A 24,857-nucleotide genomic window follows, 5' to 3' on the forward strand; every position below is an offset into this window, starting at 1 on the left:
TCCTACAAGAGTTCAATAGCAGATTGGAGCTCTCAGAAGAGTCAGTGACCTTGAGATAAATGTAAATGATTAAGTTTCAGAAGCAGAAAGATAAAAGAATGAAGAAAAGTGAACACAGCCTAGAGTCTTCTTGAGCACCATCAAGGGACCCAAAATACTCATTGTCGGGACACTTCTAGAAGAAAGAGAAAGGGGTAGAGACAATATTTGAAGAAATAGTGGGACTTCCAAGAAGATTGTAGATTAGAAACATGGAATTCTCTACTCTGCTATTAAAATAGCTAGGGGACAGGCTAAGACAGCTTGGAAAAAGATCTAGGGTTTAGGTTACAAGGCAAGGGTTGGACACTGCCCAGGAGAGAGAGGGACAAAGGAGGGCAATGGCGATGACAGCAAAACTGAATCGAAACGAGCAGCTGCTACTGCCAGCACCCTCCCCCACACTAAAGAGTCTAGAATTCCTAGGCCTCTGAACTGGATACAAAGGGGGCTCCAGGGATCCATTGCCCCAGAAAAAGGAAGACAGAGGGACACATCCAAAGGCTGACTCAGTTTCTGATCTACAGACTAGGTCTTTTGTGTCCCACCAGTCCTTCCAGCCCAGGTGGGACAATGCCGTTGTCTGCCCTGGGAGACAGCACAGGACTGGGGAGATCCTACCCTGGCAATCTCCTCTCTTCTAGCCAGGACTAATTGTTGAGGATGCACCTCCCCAGGAAAGGGGAGAGAGAGGGACACAGCTTCTGACCACACACTTGGTCTGCTTTGTCCCATGAGCCCTTCCACGCTGAGTGGGCCACACCATTGTCTGCCTTGGGAGCTGGAATGGGCTAAAGAGATACAACCCTCCAAATCTCCTTCTCTACCAACCAGGACTGATTGTTGAGGATTCAGAGGGGAGTGGAATTATTTCCTACCTGGGAAAAAGGAGGGGGCTACCAATGAAGGCTGAAGGACTGTCTCTGAGACGGTGTGAATTTCAAGCCTTTTAGCCTCCAGGCAGGAACCTCTAACAGGACAATCCTGTCAGTGTTGCAGCTGACATAGCCCCAGCAGGCCCTGATCTGAGAGGACCACTAAAGTATGGCATCTCCTGGAAGAGCGAGGAAGTGGACATAAAAGGTCTAGGAAGCAGGTCTGCAGCCCATTCCTGGGTTGAGAGCCCAGTTTTGAGCAGCTAACAGGGACAGTCCTAACGTTCCAGGTTGAACCAAGAATCAAAGAGCAGCAGTAACACACAGCCTCCCACCACTAAGCCCCTATAAAAGCGAAAGAATTCAAGCATCTGACTAAACTACCATCCTAATCAGAAGCCAAGACATCAGTTAAAAAATGATGAGCCATACTAAGAAAATGGAAGACACGGCCTAAGAAAAGGAATACATTCAAAGCACCAAAAAAGATGCATGATTTGAGTGAACTAATTAAGAACAGCATGGAAATTTGCAAAACCAAATAATGAATTGAAAGACAACATAGCTAAAGAGATAAATGACATCAAGAAGACACTGAGCAAGCACAAGGAAAAATTTGAAATCCTGAGTAGTGAAAACACGGAGCTCATGTGAATGAAAGACATAACAGATGAGATTAAAAAAAACCCCACACACATTAGAGGCAGCAGACTTGAAATGATAGAAGAAAGAATAAGTGATACTGAAGACAGAACAATTGAAACTGAAGAGAGGAACGAATGGAAAAATTGAGCAGGGGCTCACAGAGTTGAATGACAACATGAAATGCAATAATATACATGTCATGTGAGTTCCAGAAGAAGAGAAGAGAAAAGGGGTAGAAAGAGTATTTGTGGAAATAATGACTGAAAATTTCCCCACTCTCACAAAAGAAATGAACTTTTATGTCCAAGAAGCACACCATACACCAATCAGAATAAATCCAAATAGACTTACTCCAAGACACACACTACCCAGAATGTCCAATGTCAAAGGTAAAGAGAAAATTCTGAGGAGAAGCAAGGGAGAAGCAAACCATCACATAGAAAGGATGTCCAATGTGACTTAGCATGGATTTCTCATCAGAAACAGAGGAGATGAGAAGACAGTTGTATGTTATAATTAGGATACTGGAAGAGAAAAACTGCCAGCCAAGAATTCTCTATCCAGCAAAATGGCCCATCAAATAGGAAGGTGAGTATAAAATAGTCACAAACAAACATAAACCAAGAGCGTTCATAAAAAACAACCCACCTTTGCAGGAAATACTAAAGGAAGCCTTAGAACCTGAAAGAAAATCAAAGGAGAGAGAGGCCTGGAAAAGAGTATAGATGAAAGGGTAGCAGAAAGAATAACCAAAAGTGTAAAAATACAGGCAGAACTACGATATGATATATGATAGCCAAAGAAGAAAATGGAGGAAGTAAATATTGCATTTACAGTAATACCTTTGAATGTGAATGTATTAAACTCCCCAATCAAAGGATATAGGCTGACAGAATGGATAAGAGAAACAGGAGCTATCCATATGTTGCTTACAAGAGACTCATCTAAGACCCTGGGATAAAAAACCGGCTGAAAGTGAAACATTGGAAAAAGATTCTCCCTGAAAACAGTAACCAAAAATGAGCAAGAGTAGCTATACTAATATCGGACAAAACAGACTTTAAATGCAAAAAAGTTATGAGATACAGAAGGTCATTATATATTAATAAGAGGGACAATCCACCACAAAGATATAACAGTCATAAATATTTATGAGCCTAACCATGGTGCCCCAAAATACATGAGACAATCTCTGGCAAAACTGAAGGGAGAAATAGATATCTCTACAATAATGGTTGGAGATACCAGAATGATTAGATAGAATTAGAACAACTGGTCCCCAAAGCAATAAGGAAACAGAGAGCTTGAATAATATGATAAGTGAGTTAGACTTAACAGACATACAGAATGCTGCACACAAACTCAGCGGGTTATACATTCTTCTCAAGTGCCCATTTTTCTCCAGGATAGACCACATGTTGGGTCACAGTGTAGCTCTCAATAAGTAAAAAAGATTGAAATTCTACAAGGCACCTTCTCAGATCATAGTGGAATAAAACTGGAAATCAGGAATAGGAAAAAAGTAAAGCAGCAAATGTGTGGAGCCTGAACAACTCACTTCTAAATAATGAGTGTGTTAAAGAAGAAAGTGCAAGTGAAATCAGTAAATATATTGAAACAAATGAAAATGAGAACATAACTTATCCAAACTTAAGAGATACAGTGAAGGCAGTCTTGAGGTGGAAATTTATAGCCCCAAAGATTCATTTAAAGAGGAAGAAAGCTAAACTCAAAAATTTAACAGAACGTCTAGAGAAATTAGAAAAGGAAAAGCAAACCAATCCCAAAGAAAGCAGAACGAATAATATAATAAATATTAGAGCAGAAATAAATGAAATAGAGAATAACAACAACAACAAAATAGAGAAAATCAACAAAACCAAAAGCTGATTCTTTGAGAAGATCAATAAAATTGACACCCCCAGCTAGACTAACCAAGAAAAAAAGAGAGAAAGTGCAAATAAATACAATCAGAAAGGAAAGGGGGGGGGGGAAGTTATGGTCCCACAGAAATAAAAAGGATATGAGGATATTATGAGAAACTAGATGCCAACAAACTAGACAACCTAGGTGAAATGGACAAATTCCTAGAGATGCACAACTTGTAACAACACTGATGTTATAAGAAATACAAGAACTTAACAAACCAATTCCATTGAAAGAGACTTAATCTGTCATCAAAAATCTCTCAACAAAGATATGATTAGGACCAGAAGACTTCACAGGTGGATTCTACCAAGTGTTCTGAGAAGAAATAACATCCACCATGTTTAGACACTTCCAAAAATTTGAGACTGAGGGAAAATTACCCAAATTATTTTATGAAGTCATGGTCACTCTGATACCAAAGCCAGATAAAGATCCTGTAAGAAAATTACACATCAATCATTATAATGATCATGGATGAAAACATTCTCAAAAAAATTCTGCAAATTGAATCCAACAGCACACAAAAAGACTTACACATCACGACCAAGTGTGATTTATTCCTGGTATGCAAGGCTGGTTCAACATAAAAAAAAAAAAATCAATGTAATAACATTGACAAATGGAAGGGAAAACCCACATGATTGCAATTGATGCAGAAAAGGCATTCTACAAAACACAGCATCCTTTCTTGATGAAAACACTCTGAAAGGTAGGAATAGAAAAAAATTCCTGATATGATAAAAGGCATATTTGAAAAAACCCACAGCCAACATCGTATTCAATGGGGAAAGGTTCAAAGCTTTCCCTCCAACAGATGAGTTCAGTCAAGTGGCAGGATATGATACCACCACACAAAAATCAATAATGTTTTTATACACTAGTGTTGAACAATTGGAGGAAGAATTCACGGAAAAAATTCCATTAACAATAGCAACAAAAAGACTCAAATACCTAGGAATCAGTTTCACCAAAGATGTACATGATCTGTATTTAGAAAACTACAAAACAATGCTGAAAGCAATCAAAGAAGACCTAAAGAAATGGAAAGACATTCCATGCTCATGGATTGGAAGGCTAAATATTGTGCAGATATCAATCCTACCCAAACTGATTTTATAGATTCAATGCAATACCTATCAAAAGTCTAACAGCCTACTTTACAGAAATAGAAAAGGCAATTTCCAGATTCATTGGGAAGGAATACTGCACCCTAATAGCCAAAAGCATTCTAAAAGTAAAAAAAAAAAAAAAAAAAAAAAAAAAAAGAGTGATGTGGAAGAATTTCACTGCCTGACCTTGAAAGAAGGCTACAGTGGTCAGAACTGCATGGTACTAGCATAAAAACAGACAATGAATTTTGGAGAACAGAGCAGGGATTTCATTTATTAAGAAACATTTCCTGGAGGCAAAGAAGCACCTAGGTCATCAGGGGATGGTAGTAGATGCTGAAAGGTCAGTCCTGTCTCTGTGTGGAAGTTGTGGCCCCATCAAAGTGAAAGCTGAATCCATGGAAGATTCTGGAATTTCCCTAGAAATGGAATGTCTGATAGTAAAGGAAGAATCAGAAAATCCTGATCACTCTCAAATACATCGTTCTTCAGAAGGCAATGAAGGAACAGAAAGAGACGTGCCAGCTGAAGATTCTACTCAGCTGGTCACTTCAGAAACCAGTGAGGAACCAACTTCCAGGAAGATGGCAGACCAGTAAGATACCAGCCTCTCTTCTATCCCAGAAAAATAGCTAGAGGACAGTCAGAAAAGGCCTGAGAAAAAAATGTTGTAGGGTTTAGGACACCACAGGAAGGCTGGACACCACTCTGAAGATAAAGGGGCAAAGGAAAAGAATCATGATAGCAAAACTGAGTTAAAAGCTGCAGCTGCAGCTGCAACTGGTGGCATGTTCTGCTACCCTTTAGACATTTTGAATTCTCAGGCCTTGGGGCTGGTGGCTACAGCAAAGTGGGACCCAGGAATCCACATCATTAGGAAAGGAGAGGGAGAGGGACATAGTGTAAGACTGGCTTAGCTTTTTTTGTTGTTGTTGTTCTTAAGGTGCAAGGCTCAAGATTGAACCTGGAACCTTTTGTGTGGAAAGTGAGGGCTCAACCACAGAGTCATGTTGGCTTCCCTGAACCAGTTTTTGTTTTTTCTTTTTATTTCATTTTTTATTAAATCCTTTTTTTAAAGACACATAGATCAAAAAAAATGTTACTTTAAAAAATATAAGAGGTTCCCATATATCCCACCCCTACCGCCTAATCCCCCCAGATCATCAATCTCCCTCATCATTGTGGCACATTAATTTCAAATGGTGAATACATTTTGGAGCACTGCTGCACAGCATGGATTATAGCTTACACTGTAGTTTACACTCTCCCCCAGTCCATTCAGTGGCTTATGGCAGGATACATAATGTCCAGCATCTGTCCCTGCAATATCATTTAGGACAACTCCAAGTCCCAAAAATGCCTCCACATCTCATCTCTTCTTCCCTCTCCCTGCCTTCAGCAACTACCATGGCCACTTTCTCCAGATCAATGCTACCGTTTCCACAGATTTGGTCTGCTTTATCCCAGGAGTCCTTCCAGGCTGGGTGGGACCACACCATTGTTTGCCTTGGGAGTTGACAGGAGCTAGAGAGATCCAACCCTCTCAGTCTTCCTCTCTCCTGGTCGAGTCTGGTTCTTGAGGATGCAGAGGGGAGAGGAATGATTTCATACCTGGGAAGAGAGGGGGCTGCCAGCAAAAGTTGCAGAACTACCTTTGAGCAAGTTTGAATTATGAGGCACTTAGTCTCCAGGTAGGATCCTCTATCACATTGATCCAGTTCACGTTGCAGCCAACACACAACCAGTATCTGAGCTGAGAGGGCTGTCGATCAGCACCATCTTCTGGCAGACCAAGGAAATTCACATAAGGTAATTGAAAGTAAATAAATACATGAGGCTTTTGTGGCCTTTACAGAGTCCCTCCCCAAGGCCCATGGAAGCAGGTCTGCAACCCAATACTGGCTCCAGTGCCCAGATTTGAGCAACTAACCGAGAATCCTAAAGACCCAGAACAGGTTGAATCAAGAATCAAAGAACAGCAGTAACACACAACCTCCCACCACCAAATCCCCATGAAAGAGAGAAATTGAGCATTTGAGTAAACTCACCATCTTAACCAGATTTCTAGATATCAGCAAAAAATTACAAGGCATACTATGAAAACTGAAGAAATGTCCCAAGCAAAGGAATATATCAAAGTCCCAGATGAGATACAGTAGTTTTTTTTTTAGGATGCAGAAGTTTTTATTCACCACCCACTCACCAAAGGTACTCTGCTTCTTGCTGCCTCAACATAGCAGAGCTACACATGACCATTACATATTAATAAAAAGGCCAATCCACCATGAAGAAATAGCAGTCACAAATATATATGTACCTATCAGGGATGTCCCAAAATACATCAGATGAACTCTGGCAAAACTGAAGGGAGAAACAGACATCTCTATAATAATCCTTGTTGACTTCAACACCCCAGTCGCATCATTAGAACACCTAGAGAGAAGATCAACAAGGAAACTGAAAATCTGAACACTATGATAAACAAGCTAGACCCAACATATACACAAAATTGCACCCAAACTAAGCAGATTATACATTCTTTCAAGTGCTCATGGGTCTTTCTCCAGGATAGACCACATGGTAGCACAAGGCATTCCTCAACAAATACAAAAAGACTGAAATTATATAAAGCATCTTCGCATGTTAGAATGGAATGAAACTCAAATAACTGACAGGAAAGAGATAAATTTGCAAATGTTTGGGGCTTAGCAAACGACACACCTAAATAATCAGTGGATCAGAGAAGAAGTTATAAGTGAAATTATGAAAAATATATTCAGATGAATGAAAACAAGAACAGAACTTACCAAAACTTATGGGATACAGCGTAGGCAATTCTGAGAGGGTAATTTATAGCACTACAGACCTATATTTAAAAAATAAAAGAAAAAGCTGAAATCAAAGATCTAACCAAACAATGAGAAACTAGAAAAGAGCAAACCATTCCCAATGCAAGCAGAAGGAAAAAAGTAAAAGTAATAAAGACTAGAGCAGAAATAAATGGTTCTGAGAACAAAAAAATAGAGAAATCAACAAAACCAAAAGCTGGTTTTTTGAGATCAATAAAATTGACAAACCCCTAGGTAGACCAACAGAGAAAAAAAAAGGGAGAAGATGTAAATATATAAAATCAGAGATGAAAGAGGGGAAGTTAACACTGACCCCACAGAAACAAAAAGATTTTAAGAGGATATTATGACAAACTATATGCCAATGAGCTAGGCAACCTAGATGAAATGGATAAATTCCTAGAAATGCACAAACTTCCTACATAGACACCACAAGAAATACAAGAAGTTAACAAACCAATCACATTTAAAGAGATTGACTCAGTCTTCAAAAATCTCCCAACAGGGGTTGTTTGCAGGGTAGCAGGTGTCTGGATGTCAATTTAGTGGGACGGTGACAGAGGAGATTCTTGTAAGAGGTAGAAGTTTGGGTCTCTTTCACGGAGGTTGGGGCTATGAGTGGGACACTTCTGGGGTGGCAGCCTGGCAGCAGTGATTCCTGGAAGCTTTGCTGAGCTGGGGAGTTCCCAAGCCCTAAGCAGGCTGTTTCAGGGGCTTGCAGGATGGGAGGTATCTGGAAGTCGATTTGGTAAGACAGTGATGGAGGAGATTCTTGCAAGAGGTGGATCTTTTGGTTTCTGTCATGGAGGTCAGAAGTTCTAAGAGGAATCCTTCCATCTAGGGCTGGCAGCCCATCCACGGCAGTTCCTGAACTCCGTGTAGTGCAGCAGAGCCACAAGCAGGCTCTTTTGGGGGCTTGCACGCTGGGAGGTGTCTGGAAGTCAATTTGGTGAGAAAGTGATGGAGGAGGTTCTTGCAAGAGGTGGAACTTTTGGTTTCTGAAATGGAGGTCAGAAGTCCTAAGAGGAATCCTTCTGCCTAGGGCTGGTGGCCCATCCATAGTGGTCCCTGAACTCTGTGTAGTGCAGCAGTGCCACCAGCAGGCTGTTTCAGGGGCTTGCAGGGCGGGAGGTGTCTGGAAGTTGATTTGGTGAGACAGTGATGGAGGAGATTCTTGCAAGAGGTGCAACTTTTGGTTTCTGACATGGAGGTCAGAAGTTCTAGGAGGAATCCTTCCACCTAGGGCTGGAGGCCCATCTGCAGTGGTCCCTGAACTCTTTGTAGTGTAGCGGCGCCCCCAGCAGGCTGTTTTGGGGGATTGTAGGGCAGGAGGTATCTGCATGTCAATTTGGTGAGACAGTGACAGAAGAGATTCTTGTGAGAGGTGGAATTTTAGGTTTCTGACATGGAGCTCAGAGTCTGCAGGCAGGACCCCTCCCCCTAGGGCTGGCACCCAGCTGCAGGGATCCCTGAAGGCTGTGTTGCACTGTGGTGCTCCCAGGCCACCTGTTAACCAGATGCATGGTTCCCAGGTCTGTGTCCCCTAAACCCTGGTGGCCCATGCTCCAGAGACTCACACACCTTGAGTCTGCAATATCACAGACTTCCCATCCCTGAATCCACCATGTCCTGAGGTCCATCTGAGGTCCTTGATTATCCTAGCCCTTGGTGTTTTTTTTTTTTTTTTTTTTTTGTCTTGGTTGCTAATATTGAATTATCTCCTTGTCTTTTCTCCAATTGTATCCCCCAGGGCCCTTTTTTTTTTTAATTTAGTTTTTCTCCTTTTCTTTTTCTTGCTTGTTTCTCTCCCTTTTCTTTGCCCACCCCCTTTTTTTCTTCTTTTTTCCCTTTCTTTTTCTTATTTTATTTTATTTATATAATAGGTGCTGCAGGGAGCTCTTCACATTTGCTGTATTTCCTCATCCTCCATTTCCTCTTTTCTGTGTGAATTGATTTTGGCCACCTACACGATCCCCTTTCCCCCACATCGTGCTATCCTCCATCATCTACTGTCTCTCTTACTTTCTACCTCGCTTTCTTTGGCCCCCAAATTGCCTAACTTTTAATTTCTAATAATACCTTTGTTCTGTTTTCTGTCTTTTATCCACTCTTGATATTATTGTCTTTCTTTTCTCTTTCCCTCTCTCATGAAAACACTGTCTTTTTAATTCATACTATATTCCTCCCCATATTCAGTTGACTATCTCATTATAGGTGCTCTATTTACTGCTATAACTCTATGCAACTTACATGAGTCTAATATCCATTCTCCCAGATCTCACATTGTTGCTCTGTTAACATTTATTACCAATATTACTTTACACATTTTCTTCTCTTACTCATTTTGCTTTACCTGGCCCTAATATTTTCCTTCAAAGTGAACTCAGCCAGCAACAAGAAATTAGAGTAAGAAGAACAAAGTGACAAAGAGAAGACATAACACTTACACAAGAACAACGAATTAATCCCCAAGACTAGACAAAGAACCTAAGGAACTGATTAAACCCATCAAGATAAAATGATGACCAGACAGCAATAAAAAACTATAAACCAAACCAATAATCAGGAAAACATGGCTGAATCCAATGAACAAACTAAAAACCAGGAAGGGGAGCAGAACATTGGACAAGAAATTAAAGATCTCAAAACATATATTAGAGACCAACTTAATGAAGTAAAGGAAGAAATTAACAATATGAAGAAAACACTTAGGAAATTGGAGACATAAGTAAAAAGATAACAGATATGATGGGGTTGAACACCACAGTTCAAGAAATCAAAAATACAGTCTCAGCAAATAGCAGCAGATTAGAAGAGGCAGAGGAGAGAATTAGCAATGTGGAAGACAGTATATCGGAAATCAAACAGATAGTAGAACTGATCGATAAAAAGATAGAAAAAATCCAGCTAGGACTTAGGGACCTGGATGACAATGAAAAATGCACAAACATATATATTATAGGCATCCCAGAAGGAGAAGAGAAAGGAAAGGGGACAGAAAGGGTGTTGCAGGAAATAATGGCTGAAAACACCCCAAATCTACTGAGAGAGATGGATGTACATGTCCAAGAAGCACAACACACCCCAAATATCATAAATCCCAACAGGCCCACCCCAAGACATATATTTGCCAAATTATCCAATGCTCAAGACAAGGAGAAAATTCTAAAAGCAGCAAGAGAAAAGAAAACCATCACATACAAGGGAGGCTCCATAAGATTAAGTTCTGATCTCTCATCTGAAACCATGGAGGCAAGAAGGCAGTGGTATGATATAGTCAAGGTACTAAAAGAAAAAAATTTCCAACCAAGAATACTCTATCCAGCTAAACTAGCATTCAAAAATGTAGGAGAGTTCAAAATATTCACAGATAAACAGAAATTGAAAGAGCATACCAACAAGAACCCTACCCTTCAAGAAATACTAAAGGGAGTTCTGCAGGAAGAAAGGAAAAAACAGGAGAGGCAGAGTTGGAGGAGAGTATAAGAAAGCAACAAAAAAGAAAAAAGAGAAGGAACAAACAAACAAAATATGAGAAACACAAGTCCAATCAAAATATGGCTAACAAAATGTTAATGGATTAAACTCACCTATCAAAAGATTCAGACTGGGAGACTGGATAAGGAAATATGACCCATCTATATGCTGTCTACAAGAAACACATCTTAGACCCAGGGATTCATGAAGGTTGAAAGTGAATGGTTGGAAAACAATCTTACAAGCAAACAATAACCAAAAAAAGGCAGGAGTAGGTATATTAATATCAGACAAAATAGACTTTAAATTCGAAACAATTGTGAGAGACAAAGAATGATACTACATATTAGTGAAAGGGACAATCTCTCAAGAAAAATGAACAATCATTAATATTTATGCTCCTAACAAGGGCACCTCCAAATACATAAGGCAACCACTGGAAAAACTAAGTGAATGAATAGATGCCTCTACAATTATAGTGGGAGATTTTAATTCACCACTATCAACTTTGGACAGAACATCTCAAAAGAGAATCACTAAAGAAACAAAAACTTTGAACAGTATATTAGAGGAGCTGGATCTAATAGATATATACAGATCATTACATTCAAATACAGCAGGATATACATTTTTTGTCAAGTGCACATGGATCATACTCCAATATAGACCATATGCTAGGCCACGAAGAAAGGCTTAATGAATTCACGAAGATCTAAATCATACAAAATAACATCTCTGACCACAGTGGAGTGAAGCTGGAAATCTGCAAGGGCCAGAGGGCCAGATTTCACACCAAGATATGGAAATTAAACAGTACACTCTTGGAAAAACAGCGGGTCATAGAGGAAATCTCAAAAGAAATTAATAACTACATTGAAACTAATGAAAATGATAACACAACAAACCAAAATTTATGGGATGCAGTAAAAGCAGTACTGAGAGGGAAATTTATAGCCATAAATTCTTACATCCAAAAAGAAGACAGAGCAAAAATTGAAGAACTAACTGCACATTTGGAGGAATTAGTAAAAAAAACAACAAAGTAACGTTGCAGGAAGAAGAAAGAAAGAAATAACAAACATAAGAGCAGAACTAAATGAAATAGAAAATAAGAAAGCACTTGAAAAGATAAACAAAACCAAGAACTGGTTCTTTGAGATCAATAAAATTGACAAACCCTTAGCTAGACTAACAAAGAAAAAAAAAGAAGGAAGATGCAAATACACAAAATAAGAAATGAGAAAGGAGATATCACCACTGACACCACAGAAATAAAGACTATCATAAGAAGATACCTTGAAAAACTGTATTCCAACAAAAATCACAATTCAGAGGAAATGGACAAATTCCTAGAAACACATAAGCAGCCTATATTGATGAAAGAAGAAATTGATGATCTCAACAATCCAATCACAAGTAAAGAGAATCAGTCATTAAAAACCTCCCAACTGAGAAGAGCCCAGGGCCAGACGGCTTCACAGGTGAATTCTACAAAACATTCTGGAAAGAACTAACACCAAACCTGCTGAAACTCTTCCAAAAAGTTGAAACAGAAAGAACATTACTGAAGTCATTCTATGATGCCAACGTTACCCTAGTATCAAAGCCAAACAAAGACACCACCAGAAAGGAAAATTACAGACGAATTTCTCTAATGATCCTAGATGCAAAAATCCTCAAAAAAACACTTGCTAACCATATTCAACAACACATTAAATGAATTATACACCATGACCAAGTGGAATTCATTCCAGGTATGCAAGGATAGTTCAACATAAGAAAATCAATCAATGTAATACACCCTATAAACAGATTGAAGGAAAAAAACCACATGATTATATCTATAGATGCAGAAAAAGCATTTGACAAAATACAGCATCCTTTCCTGATAAAAACACTGCAAAAGATTGGAATACAAGGAAATTTTCTGACCATGATAGAGAGTATATATGAAAAACCCACAGCCAACATCATTTACAATGGTGAAATCCTAAAATCCTTCCCTCTAAGATCAGGAACAAGACTAGGATGCCCACTCTCACCCCTTCTATTTAATATTGTCTTAGAAGTACTTGCTCAAGCACTGAGGCAAGAAGCAGATATATAAAGCATTCAAATTGGAAAGGAAGAAGTCAAAATTTCATTATTTGCAGAGACATGATCCTATACATAGAAAACCCTGAGAGGTCTACAACAAAGCTTCTAGAACTCATAAATGAGTTTAGTAATGTTGAAGGTTATAAGATCAATGTGCAAAAATCAGGAGCATTTCTGTACACCAATAATGAGCAAATTCAGGAGGAAATCAAGAAACAAATACCATTTATAATAGTCAATAAAAAAATCAAATACCTAGGAATAAATTTAACTAAAGATGTAAAAAATTTATAAACAGAGAACTATACAAGACTGTTCAAGGAAATCAATGAAAACCTAAATAAATGGAAGAATATTCCCTGTTCATATATAGGAAGACTAAACATTATTAAGATGTCTATCCTACCAAAACTGATCTACACATTCAATGCAATCCAAATAAAAATCAACACAGCTTTCTTTAAGGAACTAGAAAAACTAAGTGTGAAATTTATTTGGAAAGGAAAGAGGCCCCAAATAGCCAAAGACATATTGAAAAAGAAAAATGAAATTGGAGGAATCACACTACCTGACTTCAAAACATACTACAAAGCTACAGTAGTGAAAACAGCATGGTATTGGGACAAGGAGAGACACACAGACCAATGGAACCGAATTGAGAATTCTGATATAGATCCTCATATATATAGCCATATAATATTCAATAAAGCCACCAAACTCTCTCAACTGGAAGAGAATGGCCTATTCAGCAAATGGTGCCTGGAGAACTGGATATCCATATGTAAAAGAATGAAAGAGGATAACCATCTCACACCTTATACAAAGATCAACTCAAGATGGATCAAAGACCTAAATATAAGAGCCAAGGCCATAAAGACTTTGGAAAGCAGTGTAGGGAAGCATAGACAAGATCTTGTAATAGGAAATGGCTTTGTGAACTTCACACCAAAAGCACAAGCAGCAAAAGAACAAATAGATAAATGGGATCTCCTCAAAATTAAAGCATTCTGCACCTCAAAGGAGTTTGTCAAGAAAGTGCAAAGAGAGCCTACACAATGGGAGAAAATATTTGGAAACCATATATCAGATAGGAGACTTATAACCTGCATATATAAAGAACTTCTATATCTTGAAAATAAAAAGATAAACAATCCATTTAAAAAATGGGAAAAAGATTTAAACAGACACTTCTCTAAAGAAAAAATACAAATGGCTAAAAAGCACATGAAAAAATGCTCCAATTCTTTAGCTATCACGGAAATGCACATCAAAACTACAATGAGATACCATCTTACTACCATAAGATTGGCAGCTATGAAAAAAACAGAAGACTCCAGATGCTGGAGAGGACGTGGAGGAATGGGAACCCTCATCCACTGCTGGTGGGAATGCAGAAGGATCCAACCATTCTGGAGGACAGTTTGTCAGTTTCTCAAAAAACTAACCATAGATTTGCCATATGACCCAGCAATTCCACTGCTGGGTATTTCCCCGGTAGATCTGAAAACAAGGACAAAAACCGATATATGCACACCAATGTTCATAGCAGCATTGTTCACTATTGTCAAAGGTTGGAATGAACCCAAATGCCCATCAACAGATGAGTGGATAAAGAAAATGTGGTATATATATAGAATGGAATACTACTCAGCTTTAAGAAGAAATACACTATAAGCACATGTGATAACATGGATGAATCTTGAGAACATTATGTTGAGTGAAGCAACCCAGACATTGAAGAACAAATACTACATGACCTCAGTGATATGAAATAAGTAAACCAAACTGCCTCAGAGAGCTAGAGACTGGATGATAGGCTTACAGGAAATCAGGGGATAGATGAAGGATATAAGCTGACACCTACATGGGTGAAATCTATGATAAGCTGGAGGTAAGTATATGTACAAGGAAGGGATAATTGGAGGCATAGGGTTACCTTTGGGTGGGGCTTTGTAGGCTTGAGGGGGCCTAGGGATGGGAGGATGGGTAATATTGTCGAAGAAATTGGGGGGAGAGTGGGGCAAGATACGAACACAGGAGATTGTCAGGTATTTGGTTGAGAGTATAATGCTGAGAAAACCTTTCCAAAAATATAATAAGGAAAATTACCTCTTTAAGATGCTTAAAGGGGATGATCTGATGCAGGACAGACTCCTAGGGAATATCTGAATGCTCGTTTTGCCATAGTGGGTTATATCATTGGATAGAGACCCATATAGTGAGAGTGAAGGTATACGCACATCCTGGGGAGGACTGATGCAATCAAATAGAGGGAACTGTATCTCTCAAGAGAAATGGTGGCTCCCAGGGCATTAGGGCAGTTGAGCATGTCAAGCCGTCAACACTGTTGCAAGTATCTCTGAACATGGCCCTTCAAGCAATGAAGATTGACTGTCACTGTGGGCCCTAAGGGGAGGGGGAAAGAGGTATTGAATAGATAGAACCAATTTAACTGTGTGGGCAATAGAAGTGTTTCACAAGAGTACCCAAGGATGGATATAAGACATGTAAAATTTCACCAAAAATATATAGGGGCTGATAGGCTAAAATGTAAATCATAATGTAAAACATAAGATAACTAAAAATTTAGAAAATTGTATAGTGTAAAATATAAACCACAATGTAAACACAAATGTTACCTTGTTTGAAAGCCATTGTCTCAATATCTGTACATCAGTTTCAGTAAATATAGTATGAATATGTAAAAAGATTATTGCTGTGGAAGGGAAAAAGTTTTATGTTGAATATGTGGGAGTACTGTATATTATATATATGAAGTACTGTGATCTAAAACTCTTGTGAAGATAAACTTAATAATTAGAAAAAAGAAAAGAAAAAGATATGATGTAGAATTTTTCCAAATTAATATGTATTCTATATCTAATCTTTAAACTCATTGCTATATTCCATTTTACTATTAAGGGAACCTGGCAATATATCGGGCTTCACTTTTCAGGAAGTTCTGGATCACAGAGAGGTTCAACAATGGCAGCGGAGGAATACTGGTGTGGGATGCTATTGACAGGGGACACATGGTTGGCAGGGAGTTCTACAGGGCATATATCCAGGGTACGTAAAAATGTTTTAATATTTTCATACTGGAAACAATTAAAAACAACAACTGAAGGAGTGCTGAGTTCCTAGCCAGGGGAGCTCTATCAGTGTCCCTAAAGGAAGAGCAGTAATCCCCCAAGTGCAACAGCAAAGCCCAAAAAAGAATGAAGGTCCAACAATGAGCCCTTGATACTAATGACTATGCTTGTGAGCCTGTGCACCTGAAATACGAACAAGGCCTAGAGCTGCAGGGTGCCTAAGAGTTACCTCCTGAGAGCTTCTGTGTTGCTCAAATGCGCCCAGTCTCAAAGCCAAACTCAGCATGTAAATGCATTGCCTTCCCCCTAGTGTGGGACATGACTCCTGGGGATGAGTCTCCCTGGCGCCGAGGGATTACTACCAAGTACCAGCTGATGATGTAACTAGAAAAGGACCTTGAATAAAAGCGTCAACTCGGACCAGCAGAATATCTCAGTCTACATATAATACCAGGAGTTAAAAATGCTTTTTGATCTGAATCAAGGGGGAAATGGAAAAGACAAATGAGTTTATATGGCTATGAGTTTCCAAAAAAGAGCTGAGAGGTTATCAGATGGGTCATACTTATGCACACTTTAGCAGAGTCCCAAAGACAGATAAAATAGATACAACTCCAGGTATTGGTTCTTCTGAGGGCTACAGAGACCCACAGGTTATATGGTCATGGCAGATGGAGTTCAGTGCCATGTCAGTTGGCCCTTCTTTGGAGTTTGTGTTTCTGTGTGATGGAGCTGGATTCAGATATGGTCTTTTTTCACAAGCCTTTCTGTTACTTTACCGGAATTGTAGTTGGTGCTGGGGTTTAATATATACCCAGGGGATCTGAATCTCTGGACTGACCATATGACAGCCAGGCCCTGAGCCTCAGCAGACTTCAGCCCCTACACTCTGGTTTATTGGACTTACCCCACTCAGCTAACATTGAGTTGAAGAAGGTCAACCACCACACCATGGAGCCAAGAGTGCCTACAACTGAAAGCAGGAGGATTGCATCCAGCATCCATGTGGAATCTAAGCCCCCTCTTGATATAGATGTGGAGTGGACACAACCAATCCAAGATCCACAGGATGGAGGAACAGAATATGGATTATAGAGTGGACTTACTGATATTCTATTCATGAAGTATTGTGATTAGTAATTGGAGAAAATGTGGCATTGGTGTGGAGAAAGTGGCCATTGTGGCTGCTGGGTGTGGGGAATGGGAGGAAGAGATGAGATGTGGAGGTGTTTTTGGGACTTGGAGTTGTCCTGGGTGGTGCTGCAGGGACAATTACTGGACATTGTATGTCCTCCCCTGGCCCACTGGATGGAACATGGGAGAGTGTGGGCTATGATGTGGACCATTGACCATGAGGTGCAACTATGCTCAGAGATGTATTCGCCAAGTGCAATGAATGTCTCATGATGATGGAGGAGAATGTTGCTATGGGGGGAGGAGTGGGGTGAGGGCGGTGGAGGGTATATGGGGACCTCTTATTTTTTGAATGTAATATTAAAAAAATGAATAAAGACAAAACAAACAAAAAAACACACAAAAATCTCCCAACAGGGAAGAAGATGTGACTCAGGCAGTTGGATGCCCGCCTACCACATAAGAGGTCCCACGTTCAATTCCTGGTGCTTCCTACAGAAGGCTGGCAAGACAGCGAGTTGACACGATAGGCTGGCATGGCGAGCTCTCACAAAACAATTCAACGAAGAGGCACAATGAGCAAACACATTGAGAGACACAATAAGTGGAAGCAGAGGTGTCCCAAGTGATTGGGTGCCTCCTTCCCACATGAACAATCCAGGGTTCCGTTTCTGGTGCCTCCTAAAAAGAGACAAGTGCACAATGAACAGACACAGCAGACAATGAGTGCAAACAATGAGGCAGGGATCATACCCCACTCTGCACACCCTTGCTCACCACCCTTCCGTGGCTCCTAGTTCTCTCTCCTGCTTTTCATTCAGCCTTTGCATATACTCCTCCCTCCATCCCGCCCCAGCTCTATCGCTTGGTGAACTTCACAATCTTCAGGTGTCAGCTCAGAGGTCATTTCTTCTAAAACTCCTTGGCCCCTCCTCGGGGCTCCTGCCGTCCCCAGGCTGCTTCGACATCTTGGTCACTGGGCGGGTAGGGGCCAGAGGGGCCCAGTGGTGGAGACAGGTCTGGAGGCGTGGGGCCACAGGTACGACCTGAGGCTGGCTCAGCCGGGGTTTCTCTCTCTCAGGCAGGGAAGTTCGGGCTCATTCCCACGACCCTCACTCTGGGCCTGGAGCAGCTTGTCTGGGTGTGGTGAGTGGCCGCCACCTGTTCCCAATGGCTGTGGCTGCGGTGCCTGCGTGTCTAAGTGCCCTGTGCTTGCAGGTGGCGTCTTGGGGTGCAGGTTGGGTTGGGGAGCTAGACGTGGGTCTGCCCTGCCTCTCCCAAGGTCACCTTCCTCTGTGACCTGCTGCTGCGGTATGTGGAGAAGCCCATTTCTCCTGGAGGAACAAGTACAAGGAGTGAGCTGCAGGCCAGCTGGGTGCTGAGGCCGCTGTGCCAGGCTGCTGTGCTCCCTGGGAGGCTGGAGGCCAGAGCCCTGATCCACTGTCCTTACCTGCAGGCAAAGGCCCCGAGTGTGACCACTCACCCCTTATGGACCCAGCTGATTTTCACAACCCCCCAGCAGACTGCCCAGAGGCCTTAGATGGGCCCAGCACCGTTTCCACCCCCAGCCAGGTGGTGACACCAGGGGTCTGGGCTCTGGTCCCACCACCAGCCCATGCCTGAGGCTTGGGGCTGTTCCCTCCTGGGTCAGCGGTCTGGAAGGATGGGGGACCTCAGGGACGAAAGACCAGCACCCTCACACCCCCAGGAAGACTCTCTTTCCCTCCCATCCCGAGTCCAATATTGGCAGGTGTTCTCCCTAGGGAGCCAGGGTCATCTGTTTCCATACAGAGACCTGCTGTGAAACCAAGGAGACAGGGAGAGCCTGGGGCACCCACTTCTCTGGTTGCTGGTGGCAGGCTGTTCTCCCATACTGTCACCCCTGTCTCCCACAGGCGCCCCCCTCCCCCATCTCCCACAGGCACCGCCCACTGGTTGTTGTGGATGCCACCCTTTGAACCCTCCTTCCCTGGGGTCTGTGCAGCCAGAGCCCAGGCAAGGTAGCAAGAGGCCACCTGGGGCAGGTCTCATCCAGCTTTGGGGCTCGTCTGCAGAATGGAGGTGGGGGGTAGCACCTGCTCAGCTTCGGAGCATCAGCCTCTTCCCTGGGGGCCACCCCAGGCTCTGGAGGGCTGGGAGGGGAGGAGAGGGCAAATGGGCTACATCGGTGGTCACTGAAGGGCTTTGGGGACCTTTTATATGAGTCCTTGGTAACCCCCAGCCCAGCCCCACCCTGCCCACTGGGCTTCCTGGGAGCCCTGAGGACAGGCACCCAGTGCATCTGGAATTCACAGCTGCCCCAGGCCATGCCTAGGAACCAGTCTGGGCAGCTACCCAACCCAGCCTGGGGCACCTGTACTTGGGAGGCCCAGGCCCCCCAGGTGGAAGAAATATCTGGAAGGAATGCTACCAATAGATGTTAAAGAGGCAGACCTGGCCCCCAGCTGGCTGGCCAGATTCCAGTTCTGGACCCCTTCAGTGGGGCCCAGTCCTGCCTGCCCGAGAATTTCCCTATTGCTCCCAGAACCAACAGTCAAGACAGGGCTGAAGGAGCCAGGCACCTCTTGATCCCAGGGTGGTGGGCAGGGGTGGTAAGGGGCTACTTTCTCACGGGCCCCGGTGGCCAGGGTTGTGCTGGTAGGTAGCCCTTAGAGTGACATGGACCTGGTGGGGGAGGGCCAGAGCTGGGGCTCCTGATGGGCCAGTGTCGGGATTAGTCAACTCCAGGAGCCTCTGCAAAGCCCTTGGGGACCCTGCTGCCCCTCAATCTCTGGAGGATGCCCAGGGTAGGTGGGCTAGCAGAGCCAGGGAGGGAAAGGGGGGCCCATCCAAGGCCTGGTTTTCACAGCAGGACCCCAAGAAAGCTCATGTCATGGCTGGAGAAGGCTGAGGAGTTAAAACCTGACAAAGCCTCCAGCTTCTTGACTTTTCTTTACGGGCCAGAATGGGAAGGGTCCATCAGCGGTGGACACTGCACAGCCATCGGGGGTGGGGGAGGGCTGGAGCTTTTGTGGAGACTCCCCCCACCCCAGGAATGGGGCCCCCTCATGCATGCGTGCCACCCTGAGCCCTCACTTCCAATCCCCTGAGTGGGAGGGCAGAGGGAGAGGGCATGAGTGTGGGCTGTGGCAGCTGAGAGCTGCCACCTGGGAGAATCGAAATGCAGGATGGAGCTTGGATGGAGCTTGGAAAGAGCTATGGCCTCAGTCTGCTGATGGTAGTGACAGCACCTGTGGGCTGCCAAGGTGGGCGTGGGCCGTGCAGGCATGTGCCCACAGTGGGGTGTGAGTGTGGGGGGTCGCAACATCCCCGAGCAGGCCTCAGGCACACAGCCTACTGTCTTAGAGTCCCGGGAAGTCGAAGGTTCTCTGGGAATCATAGCCTTAGGCCCGAGCCTCTGCTTCCTGGATCTGCTCCTGGGGGACATGGGGAAGTCTGCAGATGGGTCCTGACCCCACTTCTGTCATGGGCCCTGTTGGCCCTTGGAGACACGGCCCATAACCGCCGTGCATGTCGCCTTTCTGAGCTGGGCAGAGGGCACTGGCCTGGCCCAGCCTTGACCACCCCTTTTGCAGAACTTTTGGCATCTCTGCTGGGCCTTGGGGCAATCAACTGGTTCCCAGAGGTAGGAGAGGACGCAGTGCCACAAAGAATGCCACAGTGGACACAGCAGCAGGCCATGCAGATGGCTGGGTAGGTATTATTGTAGATCTCCCAGAACCGTGGGCTTCTTTCTAGCCCACCCGGCTGTCTGGCCTGTGGCTAGAGTGTGTCACAATCCGCTGGAAGGTGCTGGGCAAAGAGTCCATGCCACCAGCGCTGGCCATGGCCCGCTCCCCGAAGACTTGGAACTTTGTGCTGGTGGTTGAGGGCCTAAGGTCCTGAGGCACCCTGACCCATGCCAGCCCAAGCTGCCCAGGACAGAAGGGGCAGGGTCACTGGCAGGCCACGGGTAGCCTCATGGCCGGACAGGCTGCTCCGTGCGGTCAGGCTCCTGGGCAGGTGGCTGCACAGCCTGCACCGTCTCCTCCAGGCTGCTGCTGGGGAACACCACGTAGCGTGCAACGGCCGGCTCCTGTGGCTCCCGCAGGTTCTCCTTGCTGTGCCGGATGCCGTAGCCGAAATACACAGCAAGGCCTATGGCGGTGGGAGGGTCTGTGAGGCAGGTCCAGCCCGCCTGGCCCTCTTCCCACCACCTGCTCAGCATCCCGACCTCCCAAGCCCACCCTCACCCCAACTCACCAATCAGCAGACAGCCGAAAAAGCACAGCCAGGTCAGGTAGCTTAGCTTCAGCATGAGGCAGATGTTGAGGAGGATACTCAAAGCTGGCGTCAGGGGCACCAGGGGCATCTGAGGGGACAACAGCTGAGCTGTGGGGAAGATCTGCTACCCGAGGGCCTCCTTTTTCCAGGAGATTTAGGAGGCATGTGCCCACCCCCCCATGCAGAAAGAAAGGGTGGCCACATGCAGTGGCGTCCCCAGCCCTCCAAGTCCTCCTCCTTCATTCTGCAGTGGCAGAAGCTGGCAGTGGAGCCAGCTGGACTATGAGCAAGGGGGTGGAGAGTGTGGGTTGGGGCAATACCTGGAAGGCATCCTGTAGGTGCTCCTGCTGGTGGGCTGCCAGGACAGCGAGACTGAGCAGAAAGGTGACCCCGCCGAGCAGGACCAGCAGGATGTAGCCTCAGCATGGGAGGTGCAGGGCCGAGTCCCCAAAGATGAGCACGCTGCTCAGGGTGATGGCAGAGGCCACCAGGAGGCCCAGCGCCCAAGCCACGGTGGTTCCGTGGCTGCACTCACCCAGAAAGCCCAGGTAGGGCCTCAGGGCTGGCCGCAACTGCCCGGGCTCGGGACCTGAGGCATGCTCATCCCTCACCAGCTGGAGGTGGTCTGAGAAGGAGTTGTGCTCCTTGGCCTCAGGGTCGGGGCTGGCCACACCTGGGGAGCTGGGCTGAGAGGTCTTCTGGAAGTGCAGCACGATGATGCTGGCTGCCACGAAGGTGTAGGCGAGCAGCATCCCGAGGGACAGGAACTGCACCAGTGCATCGAGGTCGAGTACCAGCGCTAGGAGGGCCATGAAGACCCCAAACACCAGGATGCCCATCACAGGGACCTGGGTCCTGGAGTGCACGCAGGCAAACACCTGAAGAAGAGCCCATTGGCCGCCATGGCATAGACGATGTGTGGCAGGGAGAAGAGGTTACTGAGCAGGACCATGGTCATGGCTGCAGCAGAGGAGCAGGAGTGAGGGGCCTGTCAGCAAGGGTGTGTGGACCTGGGTGGGTGTGGGTGCTCAGTTACCTCCCACCCAGTGTCAGTCACAGGCCCGTTGGAGAATTTGGGGAAGGTGGTGAGTGGGAGTGGAGGATTCTCTAATCATCAGAGCCCTCCTGGGACAGTTACAAAGCAGGGGTCAACCCAGGGAGCCCAGGACATGGGGTTGCCTCTCTCCCACCACCCCACCCAGTTCCCACCCTGCAAGATGCTGCTTCCTCACCGCAGATGGAGCCCGCTGCCACGATGAAGCCGGCCCAGCTGTAGCCCCGCTGGTAAAAGGCGTCAGCAAGTTCAGAGTCTGGGTCGAGGCTGTGCCAGGGAACCATGAGGGTAAGCACGGTGGAGACTAGGATGTAGGCCGTGGCCACCAGGCTGAGAGAGATGGCGATGGCTGTGGGCACGGCCTTCCGCGGGTTCCGGGCCTCCTCGCTGGAAGCAGCAATGATGTCAAAGCCAATGAAGGCGTAGAGCATGTGGCAACGCCAGCCATGAAGTCCGAGTAGCTGAAGGTTGCAAACCCGGCCTCCTCGGTGCTCCAGTTTTCCAGGCTGGCCAGGGAGAAGCCCAGGATGATGATAAAGATGATGACGCAGAGGCTGATGGCCGAGAAGGTGTGGTTGAGCCAGGAGGAGATGCAGGCTCTGCAGGAGATGAAGGCAGAGGCCAGAAGTAGGATGCCGGCGGCCAGGAAGTCCAGGTAATGGGCCAGAAAGGGCACCTGCCAGCTGCTTATAAGGTCTCAGTGAAGTTGCGGATGTGGTGGCCGAACATGGCATCCAGGTAGCCACTCCAGGCCCGGGCCACGGCGGCACCACCAATGAGGTACTCGAGCAGCACATTCCAGCCAATGAGGAAGGCCCACAGCTCACCCACAGACACGTAGGTGAAGAGGTAGGCAGAGCCCATACGGGGCATGCTACACAGGGCCACCAGCAGGGAGGCCAAGGCGGCCACAGTGAAGGACACGAGTACGGCCGGGCCAGCCATCTCCTTGGCCACAGTGCCCATGAGCACACAGAGGCCACCCACTCCCAGAAGGGTCAGGTCCAGCGTGGACAGGCAGCGAATCAGGGATGTCTCCATATGGACTCCTCCAGGGGCTTCAGCCGGTTCAGCTTCCTGCAGAAGTGTGTCAGGCTGGCGGCGCTGGGCAGTCGCCAGGCCATGGTGGGCAGCAGAGAGGAGCGCGGGCCCAGTCACCTGCCAGGGTCAGGGGGAATGACGGGCTGATGGGTGGGGTCAGGCATCTTCAGTCCCTTCTGGATTGCCCACCCACAGCCCAGTCCCAGTCCCTGACCTGGTGATGCGAGTACATGCACCTGCTGGAGGGCTGAGCTGGGGGTGGGCTCAGGGCTCGCTGCAGCGGGGGGGGGGGGGGGGGGGGGGGGGGCCGGGGTTCACGCAGAAGCACAAGGGTCCTGCCTGCCCTCCTCCTCTCCCCAGCAAATCTGGTGCAGTCGGACCTGGGGGGTGAGCCGAGTGTCACTGAGGGCAAGGTGGGAACATTCGCAAGGAGCATGAGATGGGAAACCCTCCTGATCTGGTATCTGAGAGCAAGGTGGAAACCCGGAATAGGAGCAGCTCTATCATCCGGGGCGTGGCCCGCGCAGGCCACCTCCCCTTAGACACTGGCGGTCAGTCCCCACCCCCCGCGGCAGGCTGGGGAATCAACGCACCGAGCCCCGGACCCCAAAGCTGACGTCCCGCGCACCTCTCCGCGCCGCCAACTCCGCTTTGTCCCTGTCTCCAAGCACCGGAGCCTTCGACCCCGCACTCCCCCGCCGGGTCTCAGCCCTACCCGCACTGCCGCCCGCGACCCACCTGCCGCCGCCGCTGCCGCCGCTCTGCGCCCGCCCCGCCCCGCCTGTGCGCAGGGCCCGCCCCCTCCCTGGGGCCCGGATCCCGTTCGCCGCCTCCCTGCCCCCAGCATGGGGCTCAGACCGTGTACAAAGCCCCAACGTCCGGACCCCGCACAACGACCTCCCTGGGTCTGCAGACTGCCCCTCCCCGCAGTCACCCATGCACCCCCTCCCCCACGCACGCACCAAGATGGTCCACCCTACCCTTCTTTACAAGATCAAGACCAGCGCTCGCCAGGTTCCCGGGAAGCTCTGTGTCCACAGATAAGGAAGCCCAGGCCCCCAGGTAAGTGCCTGGCGCTGGGTCACGGGGTGCCCCGGGGGGCGGGGTTAAGGCCCACTCTGTAGCCACCCACTTCCTACCTCAGCAGGCACCTGCCGTGAATGCATCCCAACGCGTGCATTAGAGGTCTGGAGGCCTCTGATGAGTTGAGCCCGGGAGTTTGACGGGATGGGGAGGGGAGTCCCTGCAACCAA

The 24,857-nt window shown here is 46.0% G+C and overlaps 1 protein-coding gene and 1 long non-coding RNA gene across 2 annotated transcripts in view; one reads left to right on the plus strand and one right to left on the minus strand.

Annotated features, from left to right (window-relative positions):
* Window positions 1-23,722, minus strand: part of LOC101439620 (cationic amino acid transporter 4-like) — an 86,971-nt gene extending 63,249 nt beyond the window's left edge. The window contains 4 exon segments of the mRNA XM_058281774.2: window positions 22,742-22,990; window positions 22,993-23,256; window positions 23,259-23,606; window positions 23,609-23,722. Coding sequence (XP_058137757.1) covers window positions 22,742-22,990; window positions 22,993-23,256; window positions 23,259-23,606; window positions 23,609-23,687 — 940 coding nt within the window. The 5' untranslated portion in view covers window positions 23,688-23,722.
* Window positions 23,723-24,379: 657 nt separating this feature from the next.
* The window catches only part of LOC139436986 (uncharacterized), a 42,678-nt gene continuing 42,200 nt past the window's right edge, over window positions 24,380-24,857 (plus strand). The window contains exon 1 of the long non-coding RNA XR_011646537.1: window positions 24,380-24,666. This is a non-coding gene — a long non-coding RNA (uncharacterized lncRNA). The remainder of the gene's footprint in view (window positions 24,667-24,857) is intronic.

The sequence above is a fragment of the Dasypus novemcinctus genome, chromosome 19 (assembly GCF_030445035.2).
Source record: "Dasypus novemcinctus isolate mDasNov1 chromosome 19, mDasNov1.1.hap2, whole genome shotgun sequence".
Classification (NCBI taxonomy): Eukaryota; Metazoa; Chordata; class Mammalia; order Cingulata; family Dasypodidae; genus Dasypus; species Dasypus novemcinctus.